Consider the following 16764-nt stretch of genomic DNA (forward strand, 5'->3'; position numbering starts at 1 on the left):
ACTAGGTGTTGGTCCTTGAACTGACCCCTATTCATTACTTGTTTCTAGCGTTGTACTAATGCTGGTCTCTGAAGCCAGTTGAAGAACTCAGCCATTCTGGTGGCATTTCAGTGTCACAGCCAGCCACTTATAAACTCATGAGCATCTTGAGAGTGATTTGAGAAAACTGAGATACTGTTCTGTGTGTATAGTGTACAGAGGAGATGCTTATAGCCTCAAAAGGGACCCAAGATTCAGCCTCACCATGGTGAACACTTGGGCCCTTGTATTCTAGGTCATCATGAGGAAGTCACAAGCAACTGGGAGAAGTCACAAGAAGAACACATCTAGCAAAGAGGGTAAAAAGAAATGTGTCCTCAGCAGCAGCCAGGCCAAGCCTCCTGTTCTTAATGGTGAGGAACCTGGTGGGGGGGTGGGGCACTCAGGGGTTTGTCTCAACAGGCTATAAGAGAGGTATACTCAAGGCTGGAGAGAGAACAGCGTCATCAAGGCATTATGACACTTGGGAGCTAATTCTGTATTGTTTGTGTGATTTTGGGCTAATTAAATGGCTGCTTTCTTACCACTAAAGTGGGACGGTAGTTTATGAAGGGCTTTCATGGGGATTAAATAAATTTATGAACCTGGAAGTTTTGTGTAAACAAGAACACCCAGTACAGGTGCCATTTATGCTTGGCTGAAACCGTCAGGTCTTTGTTATGACCCAGAAGCAAAGGTATCAGCAGCACTAGTTTAGGAAAATTAAGGCCAGAAACTTTTCTAAGACTGCACATAACTAAAGAACTCTAGTCTGACCCCAGCCTCAGCTGGGACGTCCCATAGTGTCTTGTGTGTCTCCAGGTCTGACCAGGCAGCAGAAGGAGGTATTACAGGCCTCTGTCTCCCCATACCACCTTTTCAAAGACGCTGAGGTCACAGCCTTTCGGGGGAGCCTCCTGAGCTGGTATAACAGAGAGAAGCGTGACCTTCCCTGGAGAAGGCGGGTAGGCAGGTGGAGTATGGGTTGGTAAGGTGGAAGTCTGGTCCCAGCTCTTCCACATTGATTGCTCACTTGGCCTATTAACAGGCAGAAGATGAGGAGGACCCAGATAGGCGGGCATATGCTGGTGAGTACAGCTCCTGGGAGCTTGGCTACCCTACGTAGGGTCCTGGACTGGGGGCTAAGAGCAGGGACGCCAACAAGACTCTCATGCCAATCCCTCTCTCCCAGTGTGGGTCTCAGAAGTCATGTTGCAGCAGACCCAGGTTGCCACAGTGATTGACTACTATACCCGATGGATGCAGGTGACTGAGGGAGAGGAGGAGATTGTGAGCCACACCCTAGATTAGAGCCTGTCCCTTGATGGTAGGGTTCAGAAGGACCCCTCCAGCTTCCTCACCCTTGGTCTCATCTCTTTGTCTGCCATGGCACTGTAGAAGTGGCCAACACTTCAGGACCTGGCCAGTGCATCTCTGGAGGTAAGAACCACTCAAGAGTGGGGTGGCTGCTGAAGACTGACCACTGATCTTTCCAACATCTGACCCCACTCACAGGAGGTGAATCAGCTCTGGGCCGGCTTGGGCTACTACTCTCGAGGCAGGCGGCTACAGGAGGGAGCCCAGAAGGTGAGGGGATGGTGGCAAGAGAGATGGCAGCCCAGGGGCTTCAGGTGTCCCATTGATAACCTTGAGCCTGCCCTCCCAAATCAGGTGGTAGAGGAGCTAGGGGGCCACATGCCTTGCACAGCAGAGACTCTACAGCAACTCCTACCTGGTGTGGGGCGGTACACAGCAGGAGCCATTGCTTCCATTGCCTTTGGCCAGGTAAGCCCAGAGCTCAGCCTCACTGTGTGTCCTGCCTACCTTCCATTCACCTCGCTTCGGCTGACTGCTGGGCTTCTCTGTACCAGGCAGTCGGAATAGTGGATGGGAATGTAATCCGGGTGCTGTGCCGTGTCCGAGCAATTGGTGCTGATCCCAGCAGCACCCTTGTCAACCAGCAACTCTGGTAGGATATTGGAATAAGAATCAGAATGGGAGGGGTGTCTCCAAAGGGTCCTTGAATCCAGTGATGTTTCCTTCTTGCAGGAGTTTAGCCCAGCTGCTGGTGGACCCAGCCCAACCAGGGGACTTCAACCAAGGTGCCATGGAACTGGGAGCCACAGTGTGCACACCACAGCGCCCACTTTGCAATCAGTGCCCTGTGCAGAGCCTGTGTCGGGCATATCAGAGGGTGAGCCGTGTGGGGAAAGATTATCAGAAGCCCTAGGGATTGACTTTTGACTCAAGCCGCCCTTCTCTGTGCCTCTCAGGTGGAACAGAAGCAGTGCTCAGCCTCTCAGAGCTGGCCTCATAGCCCTGACGTGGAGGAGTGTGGTGAGTACTAGCCTGAAGTGCAGCCTTAGCCCTGCCCTGCTGCCTGTTAAGTTTCATTCATATCATCCTACAGTCCCAAGTTTCTGTGGAGCTGGGCCAAGGCCTGGGCAACCTAAACCATCTTGGCCTGAATGGGTCTTCAGGATTTCTGTTTCCAGTTCCCAGTACTGGGCAGTGTCAGCTGTGCCTGCCACCCACAGAACCCTGGGACCAGACCCTGGGAGTGGCCAACTTTCCCCGAAAGGTCAGCCGCAAGCCTCCCAGGGAGGAATGTTCTGCCATCTGTGTCCTGGAGCAGCCCAGGGCCCCTGGGGGTGCTCGACTTCTGCTAGTACAGAGGCCCAGCTCAGGTACCTGGATACCATGAGTGGAAAGAATTGGCAGGAAGGAATAGAGGAGTCAGCAGCTAAGGCTTACCCACCTGCCCTACCCTTCAGGTTTGCTGGCAGGACTGTGGGAGTTCCCATCTGTGACCACAGAGCCCTCAAGGCAGTGCCAGCGCAAGGCCCTACTGCAGGAACTGCAGAGCTGGGCTGGACCCATCCCAGCCATCTCTCTCCAGCACCGTGGGGAGGTGAGTGAACAATGGAAGTATCAGGAATGATGGCTTTTGTGGCAGTGCCTCAAATATTATTTCAGCTCCTTTGCTCGCTCACCTTTCCCTTTGCAGGTTGTCCACACATTCTCTCATATCAAGCTGACATATCAAGTATATGGTCTGACTCTGGAAGGAGAGACCCTTGTGACTACACCCCCTGGTGCACGTTGGCTGACCCGGGAAGAGTTTCACACTGCAGCTGTCTCCACTGCTATGAAAAAGGCACTACCTGTTGTCTTTGTTACACCTTTTTGTATTCCTTAAATGTTCTAAGTGAGCCTATTTCTGTTAAATAGATGGCAGTGGTGGTGGGCACCGGGAGGGTGGCATTAGGGAACATTGTATCTTAAACAGAAGTGCTGATGCATAGGGCTGAGGGCAGAGCACAGGGCTTAGCTCTTTGGGGCAAGGTGCCAACCTTGTTCTCTCTCTCTTGCTCCTTGGCTAGGTGTTCCGTGTGTATGAGGGCCAGCAACCAGGCACTGGCAAGGTGAGTCTTGGCTCTCAACTAGCCATCCTTGCCTTCTGGAGCTTTCAGTTAAGAGACACCTACTGAGGTAAAAGTTCTGTGCTCCAGACTTCACTGGAGAGCGAGAAACAGTTCTTGACTTTGCTAATTTATAGTTTTAGATACAGAGTGAGGGAGTACACAGTGAATAATAGAATATTTCACGTGTGAAATGTTTGTACCATTTCTGTCTGAGACACAAAAGCCAGGAAAGGCTGCTTAGAGGGGTAGTTTATCATCTGGGTCCCATAAATGTGTCATTTTCTAAGAATGCTCTTTCCAGGTTGAAAATTAGTAGGAGCAAAGGTGAGGCACAGTGCAGTCTGCAGGTCTCTGGGTGCTGGAGAGGCCACAGAACTTCCCCAGGTTAGGTGGGGGCTGAGGCCACTGAAGCCCTTTTAGGTAGAAGGGAGGAGTCAGATTTGCATTATAGGAAGATCCTTCTGGCTTCATTTTGATCTGAGGGGTAGATGCTGGAGGTCTGGTGAAAGTTTTTGCAACATTCCAGGCTAGAACTTAAACTACATCAGAACTCGAACTGAGTGAGGGGATAGGAGGCCAGGTTTTTCTGCTGCTACCTCCACTATACAACTCTACTTTGGCTTCTGCATAGGGTTTTAAAAGGTCCCAGGGGTCTCTCTCATCCAGACAGAAGAAACTCAGCCGTGGTCAGCAAGTCTTGGATCATTTCTTTCAGCCCCAAGTTCCTGCTGATACACCCATCCTCAACAGTGTAATCCAGTGATGCCTCTGGAAGGGGTCACCCCCGTGAATCCCATTGTTTTTATTAAAGTGTTTATTTTCTGTAGTAACTGAGATCTTTCTACCTCCTTCCTAACTTCTTCTCGCTTCCTACCTCTGAGAAGTCCAGAAAATGCTGAAATTCTGCTTTTTTTTGGGCTTCCGCTGGCTGCACTCCTAGGGAGAGCAGGCATCTGGAGGGAGGGAGATCCACCTCCTTCAGCCCCCAGGAGAGGAGAAAGCAGCTGCAGGGAGCACCTGCTAGTACCTGCCAGCAGTGGACATTCAACACCCTAGCCTAGGTCTCAGGTCGCCTCTGATTGGAGGAGTGGTATTGCCCCAGAGCAGGTGATGGGGCTCAGCCCCAATCAAGCCACTCCTCACCTGGAGCTTCCAAGGGAGGGGAAGGCACTGAGGATTTACAGTTTTACATTCCCACCCCAAGTACTAAATTATAGTTATTTGGGGATACATTACATAGTGTACACAGAAAAGCAAGGGGCTAATAATCAGAGTATTTGGTGGGTGAGGGGGACAGAAATGGGATCAGAAAGGGGACAAAGAGGCTTCAAAAGTATACTGGTCTGAGACTGGTGGGAACCCCACCCCCCAGGACTATGGCCTTTGTTGTTAGTTGCCTTGGAGTTGCCTCTGACTCTTAGCAACCTTATGTACCAACAGAACAAAACACTGCCTGTTCATTCACCATCCTCACAATCATTGCTGTGTTTGAACCACTTGTTGCAGCCATTTATGTCAGTCATCTTCATGAGGATCTTTCCATACCTGAGATGAAGTCTTACTATTCTCACCTCTAGGAAACAGCTGGATGTGCTTTGGCCCATGACACCCTTCAAGCTGGGAACTGAGCTCATCCCTGTAGTTCAACTTTCAGCCAAACAACAGGCTGGTAAAGTTAACAATAACCCAGGGAGAAAGGCACTCCTTAGAACAATCAAGCACAAACAAAGTTTAGAAGGTAGAAAGGGATAAGGATGAATGAAAATAAACACAGGAAGATACTGGGAAGAATAAATTGTGGACATTACAATCAGTTTCATGGGACAACGTGGGTATAAATTATTGAATAGAAAACTAATTTGCTCTGTAAAGTTTTGATCAAACCACAGTAAAATTTTTTAAAAAGTATAGGTTATATTCTATTTCCTAATAATTGAATTCCTTTATTCATTTTGCACCTATATTAGAGAGTATATATAAGAAAATCTCCACATCCTTGGTTCTGTGGTGAGATTAGCTTGTGATAATGAGACTGAGGCCACACTCCCCGCCCCTGCTTTAGGAGCAAGCCCTAGCAGAGTCCGGATGTTTCTCTTGGTAGGCTGGGCCCAGTGACATGCTACTCAGGCTCTCGGGCACCTGGCAGCCTGCTCTTGCACAGACTGCCATAGGGCCCTGATGTTGCCCTGGCCAAATCCAGTGGCCCCCTGCCTCTGAATCAGCTCCAGGAAAAAGGTGTTCTCCGGAAAGAGGGACTTGGTGAAGACCTGCAGTAAGAACTTGCCTTGATTGCCATCTAGTAGGATCCCCTGTCGGGCTAGCAGGTTAGGGTCATGACCTGCTGCTAGGATCTGGTCCTCCTTGCCCGGCTGCTGGTAGTAAGCCTCCGGAGGAGTTAGGAACTGGCCCCCCGCCGCTGCCACCCCTTCCGTGGCCTCCAAGATGTCAAGTGTGTACAGTCCCACGTGCTGCAGACCTGGTCCCTGGTGCTGGGCTAGGAACTCTTCCACCTGATCCTTCCCGTCAACGTGCCCAGGCAAGGACTCAGCCAGCACAAGGGTCGGGACAGCACTGCCCACTGGGGTCTGCAGGGCAGTGAGCCGCAGGCCTCCGCATCCGACCCCTGCGGTTATTTCTAAGCCCACCTCGGGATCTTCACCAGGACTCAGAGGCACATGGCGGAAGCCCAGGCAGTCCTGGAACCAGCGCATCAGTGTCGGGGAGCTGCCAGGGGTACACGCCAAGGTTAGGTGGTCCACGTGACTGACCCAGCCCGGGCTGGACACGGAAGGCAGGGGCTCAAAGCCCGGGAGGAAGGACCCACAGTAGCCGGTGCGTTCCAGCAATGTCAGGCTCAGGTTGCGAACTGGCGATTTCACCACCGTGTAGGTGGCGGCGCCATGTGCATCCCTCACGCTAACCGGGGGCACCGGAACCTGGCAGCCCCGCGCTGCTAGTGCCTGAGCAGCGGCTGCCGCGTCGTCCACATCAAAGCACAGGTTCGTGGCGCTGGACACTGCGTGATGCGAGTCTAGCCCGTACAGCGGCTCTCCGGGACCCGAGCCCTGGTTTACCAAAAAGACTGCGTCTCCGTTCCTCAAGGCGAACTGCCGCCAGCCGTCAGCTTCCCGTGCCGCCAAGGGCTGGAAGCCGAAGAGACGCTGCAGGTTGCGAGCGAGGGGCTGCTCCCCGGGCACGTGGAAGGCGATATGGCCCAGGCGGCGGGCGGACGCGGCCATCTCAGCACGATGGTGACCTGGGGCTTCTGTTTCCCCAGTGGCTGCGCAACTCCGGTTCAGGACCCGTGCTCACTGTCCGAAACTGGTCTTAGGAGACGGATGGAATTCGCACTTTTCTTGCTCTTTCGTGAGAGAATTTACCGACAGTTTCTCCTGGGGAAGATAGTTGTGGGGCTCACAGCCTACCCACTGCAACCAGTAGCTGCGGTGCGACAACCAGCTCTGAAGAGCTCACTGCTAGCAAAATTCACGCGGAGACTTTGCTAGGGACTGGGGCAGGGGCGGAGCCTATGTTAGGGGCGGGACTGAAGGGCGGAACATTTGCTGTGGGGAATGGCAGGGATTGGTCAGGGGCAGAGCCTGTGTTAGGGGATGGAGCTGCTAACGCTCCAGCCTCCCTCAGACCCTGCTGCTGATGGTACAGCTGAACTGCCCCTTCCATGGATCTCTGACCAGGTTCAACCCTAGGACACTGAGCCTTCTTCCTCCGGCCCACAATAAATAGCTGCTTACACTTAGTGTCAGGTTCGGGGCTAGGACTCTTCCTCCAGTAGCAAAGCAAAGGGAATCAGCCCACAAGTATGCGATTTCTTAGTAGTTTAACATTTCATCTTTTGTTTTTTAGTTTTGGAAATTTTATATGAGGGAAAGTTTAAAAATCACATTACGTTTTCATGCAATTATTCAAAGACACTTTATAACGTCATTTAAAATTGATCAACATTATTCATTACACATGTCCAATCAAACCCTTGGCAATATTGTATATTGCTTTTCCACTTCATTCAACTTATCTATTTGTTAATTTTTGCTTTTATTTTATGTCTCAAAATCCTGGAGAACAGTTAGCAGGAATGGAAAGGGAGGGAAAGTAGAATAAAAATTATTAATCAAAGAGAATAATTAGTCATATGGGCAGGGGAGCTGAAAGTTGGGTGGGAAATCAGGAGTGACAGAGTTTGGTGGGCAGAGGAAGTGGGCTGAAAAAACAAAACAAAACAATGTAAATGAATGAAACAAACAAATTATAATATGTAAACCAATACTTTTTAAAAAATAATAAATAATACATGCTAAGATAAATGCATGAAAAGGCATAGACAATAAGAGGATGAGAGACATAATTCATCAATCACATTAAATAATTGCAATTGGTGTTATAAAGTAAGACTAAAGCAAACAACCCCACGCACATACAATAAAGAAGAAACTCTTCAAATTCTTTGCAGTCATAGCAAATTTCTTAGGTTGCAAATTACAAGGAAGGAGCTTGTTCAGCTTTCACCCTCTGAGCCACTGTGAGCAGCCCAACACTTTACAGACTAAGCTGTTAGAGTTCCCTGTTGCAAAGCAAAATATGCACAAATGACTAAACAAAAAGCCAATTTTATTTGTAAACTTTTACTCAAATTACAATAAAAATAAAAACATTCTGGAGCATTTTGCTTTAAAGTTATGTTTCCCTTTTTTTTAGTATAGTTAAATATTTTGTTTTAACATACTATTTTAAGTTAGAAATTACCTCCTCAAAGTATTCCAGAAAAATGTTATAAAAAGACATACCATCTATATGATTCCTACACAGATCTCTCATTTCTCCTAGGCAATTTCTTGGTTACACCTGTCTCTTTTTCAATTTGACATCTCTTGACATTGTTTACTTCCTTGTACCCAGCATGATTTGGGGGAAAATTGGTGGCTCAGGACATAAGAGAATAACTTCATCCTCTCCTCATACCAACCCACTCCTGATTGGGACTAGAACTCAGACCTTCTACAGGGACTGCACCATCCAAACAACATGCCTAAAGTACACAGACAAAGCTTTACCATCCTTCCTTCCAGGGATCATCCTGGTTGCACTTTCTTCAAGCCATACTTTGTTCCTTTGGCAGTTCATGGGATATTCAGTACTCCTCTCCAACATGACAACTCAAAGACATAAATTCTTCTGTAAGCCTTACTCATTGTTCAATTTTAAAATGAATAGTAATTGAAAGATCATGGTTTAGATCAAGTGAACTTAAGTCTGCAAACTGATGTCCTAGAGTTTTATTTTGTTTTTAAATTTATTATTTGTGTGTGTGTGTGTGTGTGTGTGTGTGTGTGTACCATCAAATCAGATCTGACTGGTACAGGAGGAGATAGCTCTTCCTTCTCCAGCAGATGATCTGGTGGATTTGAACCATGAATATCTGGGATTGCAGTGCAGCTTCTTGCCGCTAGGCCACCAGAGCTACCTTGGCTACCTTGATGTCCTAGTTTTCGAGAACTCTGAAGGGTGGTCCTTGACAGCAGATTTCCCCAATGTGATGTGTCCTTTGATTTCTGAAGTCACAAAAAGAATTCACTCAGCATTTCTTAAGCTGAAAGAATTTAAGAACATTCAATGCTGAAGTTGCAATACTGAAGGATGTGACAGGGCAAAATATTAAAATTTTTTTATCAGTTTTTGAACAGATTTTATTATCTTTTTTTAAAATTTTTTTATTATTTTGTGTGCGTGTACCGTCAAATCAGATCTGACTGGTACAGGAGGATATTGCGCCTCCTTCTCCAGCAGAGCATCTGGTGGATTCGAATCGTGTTCCTCGGGGATTGCAGTGCAGCATCTTGCCACTAGGCCACCAGAGCTCCCAGACTTTATTATCTTTTGAACAAAGTCAATATTTAGAAAACCCAGATTAAAAACAAAACAAAACAAAAAAACCCTCTTTTTATTTCATTTCCCCCTCTGAGAAAAACAAAAGGATAAAGAAGGAAAATTTTAAAACTCAGTAAGTAGAAAAGCTTTGTGTTTGCATTTTTCTAGATTGCTTGGATTATAAGAGTTTATTGTAGAATTTGCTTATTTTAACAACTCTGAATAAGCAGCTTTGGAAGAGGAAGGTCCTATGTAAGTTCTTCCTCCCTCTACCCAAATCATTTGTCAGGTGTTCCTTCTACTTTCTCTGTGGTCTGGAAGAGTTTTTCTTTTAATTAACTAATTAATTAATTGATGTATTTATTTATTTATTGCTTGCTTGCTTGCTATGGGCAAAATCTGGAATGAAAGAAGATGGAAAGAATAAAGTCACAACTCGACGGCACATAACAACATTCCAAAAAGACTTGGGTGACACGGAATCAATTTCAGGAAGTAGCATATGACCAAGAACCAAGGGTGATAAATAAAGAAATTAAAGCTGCACTGAAGGTATTGGTAAAAACTATGGCCCCAGGAGTTGATGGAATACCAACTGATATGTTCCAACAACACACAGCCCTCGGTGCCAAGAAACATGGCCGGCCAACTGACTGGAAGAGATCCGTATTTGTTCCCATTTTCCAAAAAGGTGATCCAACAGTGTGGAAATTATCAAACAACATGATTAATATCACATATAAGCAAATTCTTGCTGAAGATTATTTTAAAAACCGGCTAGAGAACTGCCAGAAATCCAAGTTCCTGAAAGAAAGAAGGTTCTGAATGTTAAGTGGGCCCACTTAAAGGAAAAGATGAACGAACCAAGGTGACCTTGGCTCAGAGATCTGGGCTCTGAAGAGACTAAATGGCTATTTCCTCTCCCTCCGCCTCAGACTTCCTGCAGCCCCACAGGCGCAGAGGGTTGCGGCGCAGGATGAAGACAAGGCAAACAGGACAATGTCACTGGAGGGCGCGCGGGGCCAAGCGGCGATAGTGCGCTGGTGCAACTTCTACAACTTCTGCAGCTCTGCTCGGCGAGGTGGAGGCGAGGGCCGGGAAGGGCTGAGGCGTCACGTTTTCTGTAGGTCTAGGGCTGTCAGAGGTGCACTCTTCGGCCGCAGCATTCTTAATTCTGGTTCTTTTCCATTGTCAGCCCCACTCAAGACCTCTCCGTACAGGCGAAGGCGATCCCCGGAAGCTCACTCGGGTCAGGAACCCTCCTCTTCGACTCCGCCCTCCCCAGCCAGACCCCTTTCTCATCCAGCCAACGCGACTCTGCGGAAGCTCACATCTTTCTGGATCCGCCTCCAACCCGGCTTTTACTCGATCCACCCTCCCCCTGACGGCGAGGAGTTTGGCGTTTTACTGGTTGGTGGTGGCTCGGAAAGCCACCCTTAGGGGACTTCAGTTAAGTCCTGAAGGAAGTGAAGGGGAGAGCCGGGTGGCTCTCTGAGAAAGAACATTCTCGCTGTGTAAAGTCCCTACGGTATGATTTAGCCTGGCGTGTTGGAGCCAAGAAAAGCGGGTGTAGCTGAAAGGAAGAAAAGAGGAGAGTAGTTATTGGAGCAGAAGGGTGGTATGATTTGATTTCCATTGCAGCGCACCTTTCTGGCAGAGCAAGGCTAAGCAGGGAGGCGGATGAATCGGAGGCGTTTAACGTTGTTAGAATATTCGAAAGAACCTTGGAAAGAGCGGGAAAGGGACGTTTATATTGAGATCAGAAAGTGGTTTAGGAATTGGGGAGGGTCATATTTAATGCTTTGGAGGGTCCAGGTGGAGTGAAGTGTTTTAGGAGCATTTAATGTAAAGTCTGTTATGCTGCCCTGCTTTTCTGCCTGTGAAGATTTCTTTCTGCCCTCTCTAAGCGTCCCACTAACGAATCCAATTTCCACGCAGCCTTGGGTCCTCTAGGGTTACCTGTGTGGACGGGGATTTTCAGGTCTATTGTGCTGCCCTGCTTTTCCGCCTGTGAAGATTACAATGAAATGTGCAAGGAGCTGGAGTCAGAAAATCAAAAGGGCCGAACTCACTCATCATTTCTTAAGGTCAAGGAACTGAAGAACAAATTCAAACCTCGAGTTGCTATAATCAAGGACGCTTTAGGCAGAATATTGAATGCTCCAAGAAGTATTAAAAGAATATGTAAAGAATACACTGAGTCACTGTATCGAAAAGAATTGGCAGACACAGAAGAATTTAATGAAACAACATATGAGCAAGAGCCTTTGGTGGTGAAGGAAGAAATTCAAGCTGCTTTGAAGGAAATAGCAAAAATTAAGGCCCCAAGAATAGATGGTATACCAATTGATATATTTCAGCTAACAGATGCTGCCCTGGATGTGCTCACCAAGTTGTGCCAAGAAATCTGGAGAACAACCACTTGGCCAACTGACTGGAAGAGATCAATATTTGTTCCCATCCCAAAGAAGGGAGACCCAACAGAGTGTGGAAACTATAGAACAATATCATTGATTTCACATACAAGCAAGATTCTAGTGAAGATTATCCAAAAACAACTGGAACAGCACATCAGCAGAGAACTGCCAGAAGTCCAGGCTGGGTTTAGAAGGGATCGTGGTACTAGGGATATTGTAGCTGATGTTAGATGGATCTTAGCTGAAAGCAGGGAGTTACCAGAGGAATGTCTGTCTGTGTTTCATTGACTATGCAAAGGCGTTTGACTGTGTGGATCATAACAAACTATGGCTGACTCTGAGAAGAATGGGAATCCCAGAAAACTTGATCGTGCTAATGAGAAACCTATACTTAGACCAAGAGGCAGTCATCAGAACAGAGCAAGGAAATGCTGCATGGTTCGAAATTGGGAAGAATGTACGCCAGGGATGTGTCCTTCTCCATACCTTTTCAACCTGTATGCAGAACAGATTATCTGGGAGGCAGGGCTCTATGAGGAGAAATGTGGGGTCAAGATTGGTGGAAGATCTATCAACAATCTGTGTTATACAGATGACACAACCCTTCTTGCTGAAACTGAGGAGGACATGAAGTGCTTGCTGAGAGGGTCAAGGACTGCAGCCTTCAGTATGGATTGAGGCTCAATGTCAAGAAGACAAAGATTCTTACCACTGGACCAGTTGACAGCATCAGGACGGATGGAGAAGAGATTGAGATTGTTCACAGCTTTAGTCTGCTTGGCTCCACAGTCAACACTCTTGACACCAGCAGCCAGGAAATTAAAAGACGTGAAGGAGAACTGATGCCTTTGAGCTGTGGTGCTGGAGAAGAGTATTGAATATACCATGGACTGCCAAGAAAACAAACAGATTCATCCTAGAGAGGGTTAAACCAAGCATCTCCCAGAGGCAAGGATTCTGGGTCTTCATCTGACATACTTTGGGCATGTTGCAAGGAAGGACAGGTCTTTGGAGAGGGACATCATGCTTGGGAGGGTGGAGGGACGGCACAAGAGGGGAAGACTCTCTATGAGATGGATTGATTCAGTGACTAGGGTAATCGGGATGAGTGTGTCAGAGACAGTGTGATTGGCACAGGATAGAACAGGTTTTAGGGCTGTTGTACGTAGGGTTGCTATGAGTCGCAAACGACTCGGTGGCACATAACAACAACAACAACATTGTGATGGGAAAGTCTGCTGTTAGGGACCTCTCCAAAGTACTGAAGAGCAATGGTGTCTCTCTGGAGACTAAGGTGCGTCTAATAGAGGCCATGGTCTTTGCTGTCACTTGTTATGCTTAAGAGAGTTGGATGATGACTAAGGAGGATAGAAGGAGACTTGATGCCTTTGAGCTGTGGTGTTGGAGAAGAGTATTGAGTGTACCATGGACTGCTAGGAAAACAAACAGGTTCATCCTGGAGAGGGTTAAACTGGGCTGCTCCTTGGAGGCAAGGATTCTGAGGCTTCGTCTGATATGCTTTGATCATGTTGTAAGGAGGGACTGGTCCTTGGAGAGGGACAGCACAGGAGGGGAAGGCCCTCCATGAGGTGGATTGATTCAGTGATTGGGATAATTGGGATGGGTGTGTGAGAGACAGTGAGATTGGCACAGGACAGAGAAGAGTTTAGGGCTGTTGTACATAGGGTTGCTATGAGTTGCAAGCGACTCAATGGCACATAACAACAACAACAAAAACAATGTAAAGTCACAGAGGTGAAAGCTAGTGCCGGGGAGTGGGAAATGCTTGCTAAATGAACAAAGAGAGGTAGGAACTGTTCCTTGGCATTTACTTCCATTTAATATTACCAAATCTAGAAACCTGCTGATAGCACCTTTTTCTCTTCTGTCACTGTGAAGAAAATGTCCCAACAGGTAAGGTCACACCCAAGCTCTGGGTCTGCCTGGGGCTAAATCATCAGGGAGTTGCTCATTTCACTGTTTCACATCCACCTGTATCTTCACTTTCTGTTTTTGAGAGATGTTCTTGGGTCTCATCTAGCCCTCTAAAATCCCACCCTCAATTCCACTTACCTACTTTTCCCCCCTCCCCTTCCCAGCTAAGCTTTTAAAGGTTCATTTTAAAAGATATGCAAATCTTATTTTAAAAAACACTGTATATGCTCATAATAAAAATCTAAGCATACAAAAATCAGAAAATTGAAAGTAAACTTTTCTTCACCCTGATCACCCACAAAGGTAACCATAATGACTAGTTTCTTGTATATCCTTTTAAAGGAATTTTCTTTACATTTATGCAAATATACACAGCTATTCTTTTAGACTATGGTGCTTCTGAGAGGCAAGGATGGTGAAGCTTGGCTCTCAAACTTTGGACATGTTGTTAGGAAGAGCCAGTTCTTGGAAAAAGACATCATGGTTGGAAATTCTGATGCTTTCTTTCAGATGGAGGGTCTTTGAAAGAGGAAGACCCTCAATAAGGTGAATTGACATAGTGACTTATTAATGGGCTTAAGTATGCCTGAGGTGATGAGGTTGACTCAGGATGGGGCAGGGTTCAGATTAGTTGTTTATAAGGTTGGTATGAGTTGTAGTTGACTTGATAGCACTTGTTAGCAGCTTAACAACCACCACCTTGGATAGGTTTTAATGTCATTATGTGTGAATCTATTTTCAGTGGCTGCATAATATCCCATTGTCTGAATGTATTGTGGTTAATTTCGCCGACCCCTTATTGATGGCCATGGGATTTGTATTCCACTTTAGCTACTTATATAGTGCCTCAGTCAAGGTCCTCCTTAGGCTTTGTGCACGGTGAAGTATGTCTGTAGGCCAGTTTCCTGGAAGTAGATTTGTTGGGTTAAAGTACATGTATTTTAAATTCTCATAAATTATGCCTAATTATTATTCAAAATACTCATGCCAGCTTACACTCTCACTGTGACTTGTGACAGGTTAGCCACATTCAGAGATCTCTTTACACTCAGTTTTCCCACTGTTCACTTTCTGCTTTCTCTACAGCTTTAATTTAACTTTTCTTGTCACTCTACCTTATAAGGTTTTAGAGTTGTCAGTGGTCTTCATAATCATTGGACAATTTTCATGTCTCATCTCACTATATTTCAGAAGTATTTTGCAGAATTAACTGCTCTCTCCCTGGTTTTCATACGTCCCTGATTTTCCTTTTACTCCTTTGGTCACATTTTCTCTCTTCTGCCTATGTTTAAATGTTAGTGCTTCTCAGGACTTAAATGACCATCTACGTGTAGAGATGACTCCCTCGTTTATGCACCCTCTCTAACCTCTATTTGACTGCTTATTTATCATCTTTAATTGATGTCCCACAAAAAATCCCAAAAAACAAAACCCCCAAAAGAACAACAACCCAACCCACTTACACTGGGTGGATTCTGACTCCTAGTGACCCTGTGAGGCAGAGTAAAACTGTCCTGTAGAGTTTCCTGGGCTTGTCAATATTTATGAAAGCAAATTGTTACTTCTTTCTCCTGTGGAGAGGCTGGGGAACTGGATCCACTTTGGTTTTGGTTAGCAGCTTACCACTTTCCCACTGTGCCACAGGATACTTCAAAGACCTAATTACCTTCCTGCCTCTAGACTTGCTTCTCTGAGCCAGAGTTAGCTTTGAGTAATGCAGAGCTGATTATCTTCTTGTCCTGCTAAAACTTTTCAATAAATTTCCATTATTTTAGGGTTAGCAGCTTAACAAAGTCTGTTCAAAAGTTCTAAGACCCCTTTTCCCTTTCAGAACTAGTCCTGTTGACATCCTCAGTTTTCTTTGTTTCTACTCTTCTCCTTAACACTGCTGATTAGTTCCCTGAAAATTTCCTGCTCTTGTCTGTCATCCAGAGCTTTTGTCTTTACTATTCTTTCCTCCCTGGTGGCATCGTGGTTTAAGTGGGATTCTGGTTTAACGTTGGTGCTGGTAATCAAAAGGTTGACTACTTTCGTCCACCAGGTGCTCTTAAAAAAGATTTACAGCCTTGGAGTAAATCTTATAATGGAGTGTTACTTGCCATGAGTTAGAATAGATTCAACAGGAATGATTTAGGCTTTTGAGCTTCCCCCCTCCCCTGCCTGAGTGCTGCTTCTCTTCTTCTTTGGTCTGGAGAACACTTCTTTCACCAGATCTCAGGGTGTACTCAACTGGCTTCAGAATTCTTGTCGGGAACTCCAAAACTAAGATTTTTCTATTAGAAGTTTTTATAACTTAAAAAAATTTTTTTAGTATAATCATGATTGCAGTTTAACTTGGTGTGCAACCATTTGTTGTCTGTTTTCTCAATAGGTAACTTAAAAAAAATTTTTTTAAAAAAATCTTTTATTTATTTATTTATTTATTTGGTATGTGTGTACTGTCAAATTGGATCTGACTGGTATAGGAGGAGATTGCCCCTCCTTCTCCAGCAGAGTATCTGGTGCATTTGAAGTACGTATCTCTGGGATTGTAGTGCTGCTTCTTGCCACTAGGCCACCAGACCTCTCTCACTGGGTAACTTTTACAGAGGCAGACTTATGCCTGGTGCCTACCACAGGGGACTGATGTATGCTTTTGTTGTTAGGTTGACTGTGACTAATAGCAGGCCTATGAACAACAGATCTGAACCTTGACCTCCTCTAGGTCATCCTCATCATCTGCTCGACCCCATTGTTGCAGTCACTGTGTCAATCCGTCTTGTTGAGAGCCTTCCTCTCTTTCTCTGACTTTCCACTCGTCATCCAAGCTTACTCACTTGGGGATGAGATAACATAATTGGCAGGACTAACATCTGAGCTCAAGAGAGCTGGTAGGCATTGCAATCCAAAAGGTATGAGCTTCAAATCCACCAGCGAAAGATGAATAATCTCCTCCTGTGCTATTTATTCCCTCTGAAAACCTGCTGGAGGATCAGCTATGAGTTGGTGCTAACTTCATGGCACACAACAACAACATCTAAAAGTTTGGACATTAAAAAAGAAGATGGTCACAAGAGTCCACAATTAAGGTTGCATAGTGGAATGTA

General features: G+C 46.1%; 2 protein-coding genes across 2 annotated transcripts; one reads left to right on the forward strand and one right to left on the reverse strand.

Annotated features, from left to right (window-relative positions):
- Window positions 1-280: 280 nt before the first annotated feature.
- On the forward strand, window positions 281-4206 carry MUTYH (mutY homolog). The gene is made up of 15 exons (XM_006899021.1): window positions 281-392; window positions 841-983; window positions 1067-1106; window positions 1211-1284; window positions 1417-1458; window positions 1534-1605; window positions 1690-1803; window positions 1890-1987; window positions 2068-2212; window positions 2292-2355; window positions 2514-2705; window positions 2793-2929; window positions 3026-3175; window positions 3402-3443; window positions 4075-4206. Exons 1-15 carry the CDS (start codon window positions 281-283, stop codon window positions 4204-4206), a joined length of 1557 nt encoding a protein of 518 aa, XP_006899083.1.
- Window positions 4207-5566: 1360 nt separating this feature from the next.
- On the reverse strand, window positions 5567-6682 carry HPDL (4-hydroxyphenylpyruvate dioxygenase-like). Its single transcript, XM_006899022.1, has one exon. The coding sequence runs from the start codon at window positions 6680-6682 to the stop codon at window positions 5567-5569; it is 1116 nt and encodes a 371-aa protein (XP_006899084.1).
- Between the last annotated feature and the right edge of the window lie 10082 nt (window positions 6683-16764).

This window comes from Elephantulus edwardii, unplaced genomic scaffold, assembly GCF_000299155.1.
Source record: "Elephantulus edwardii isolate Elephantulus edwardi_28Jun2011 unplaced genomic scaffold, EleEdw1.0 scaffold00243, whole genome shotgun sequence".
Lineage (NCBI taxonomy): Eukaryota > Metazoa > Chordata > Mammalia > Macroscelidea > Macroscelididae > Elephantulus > Elephantulus edwardii.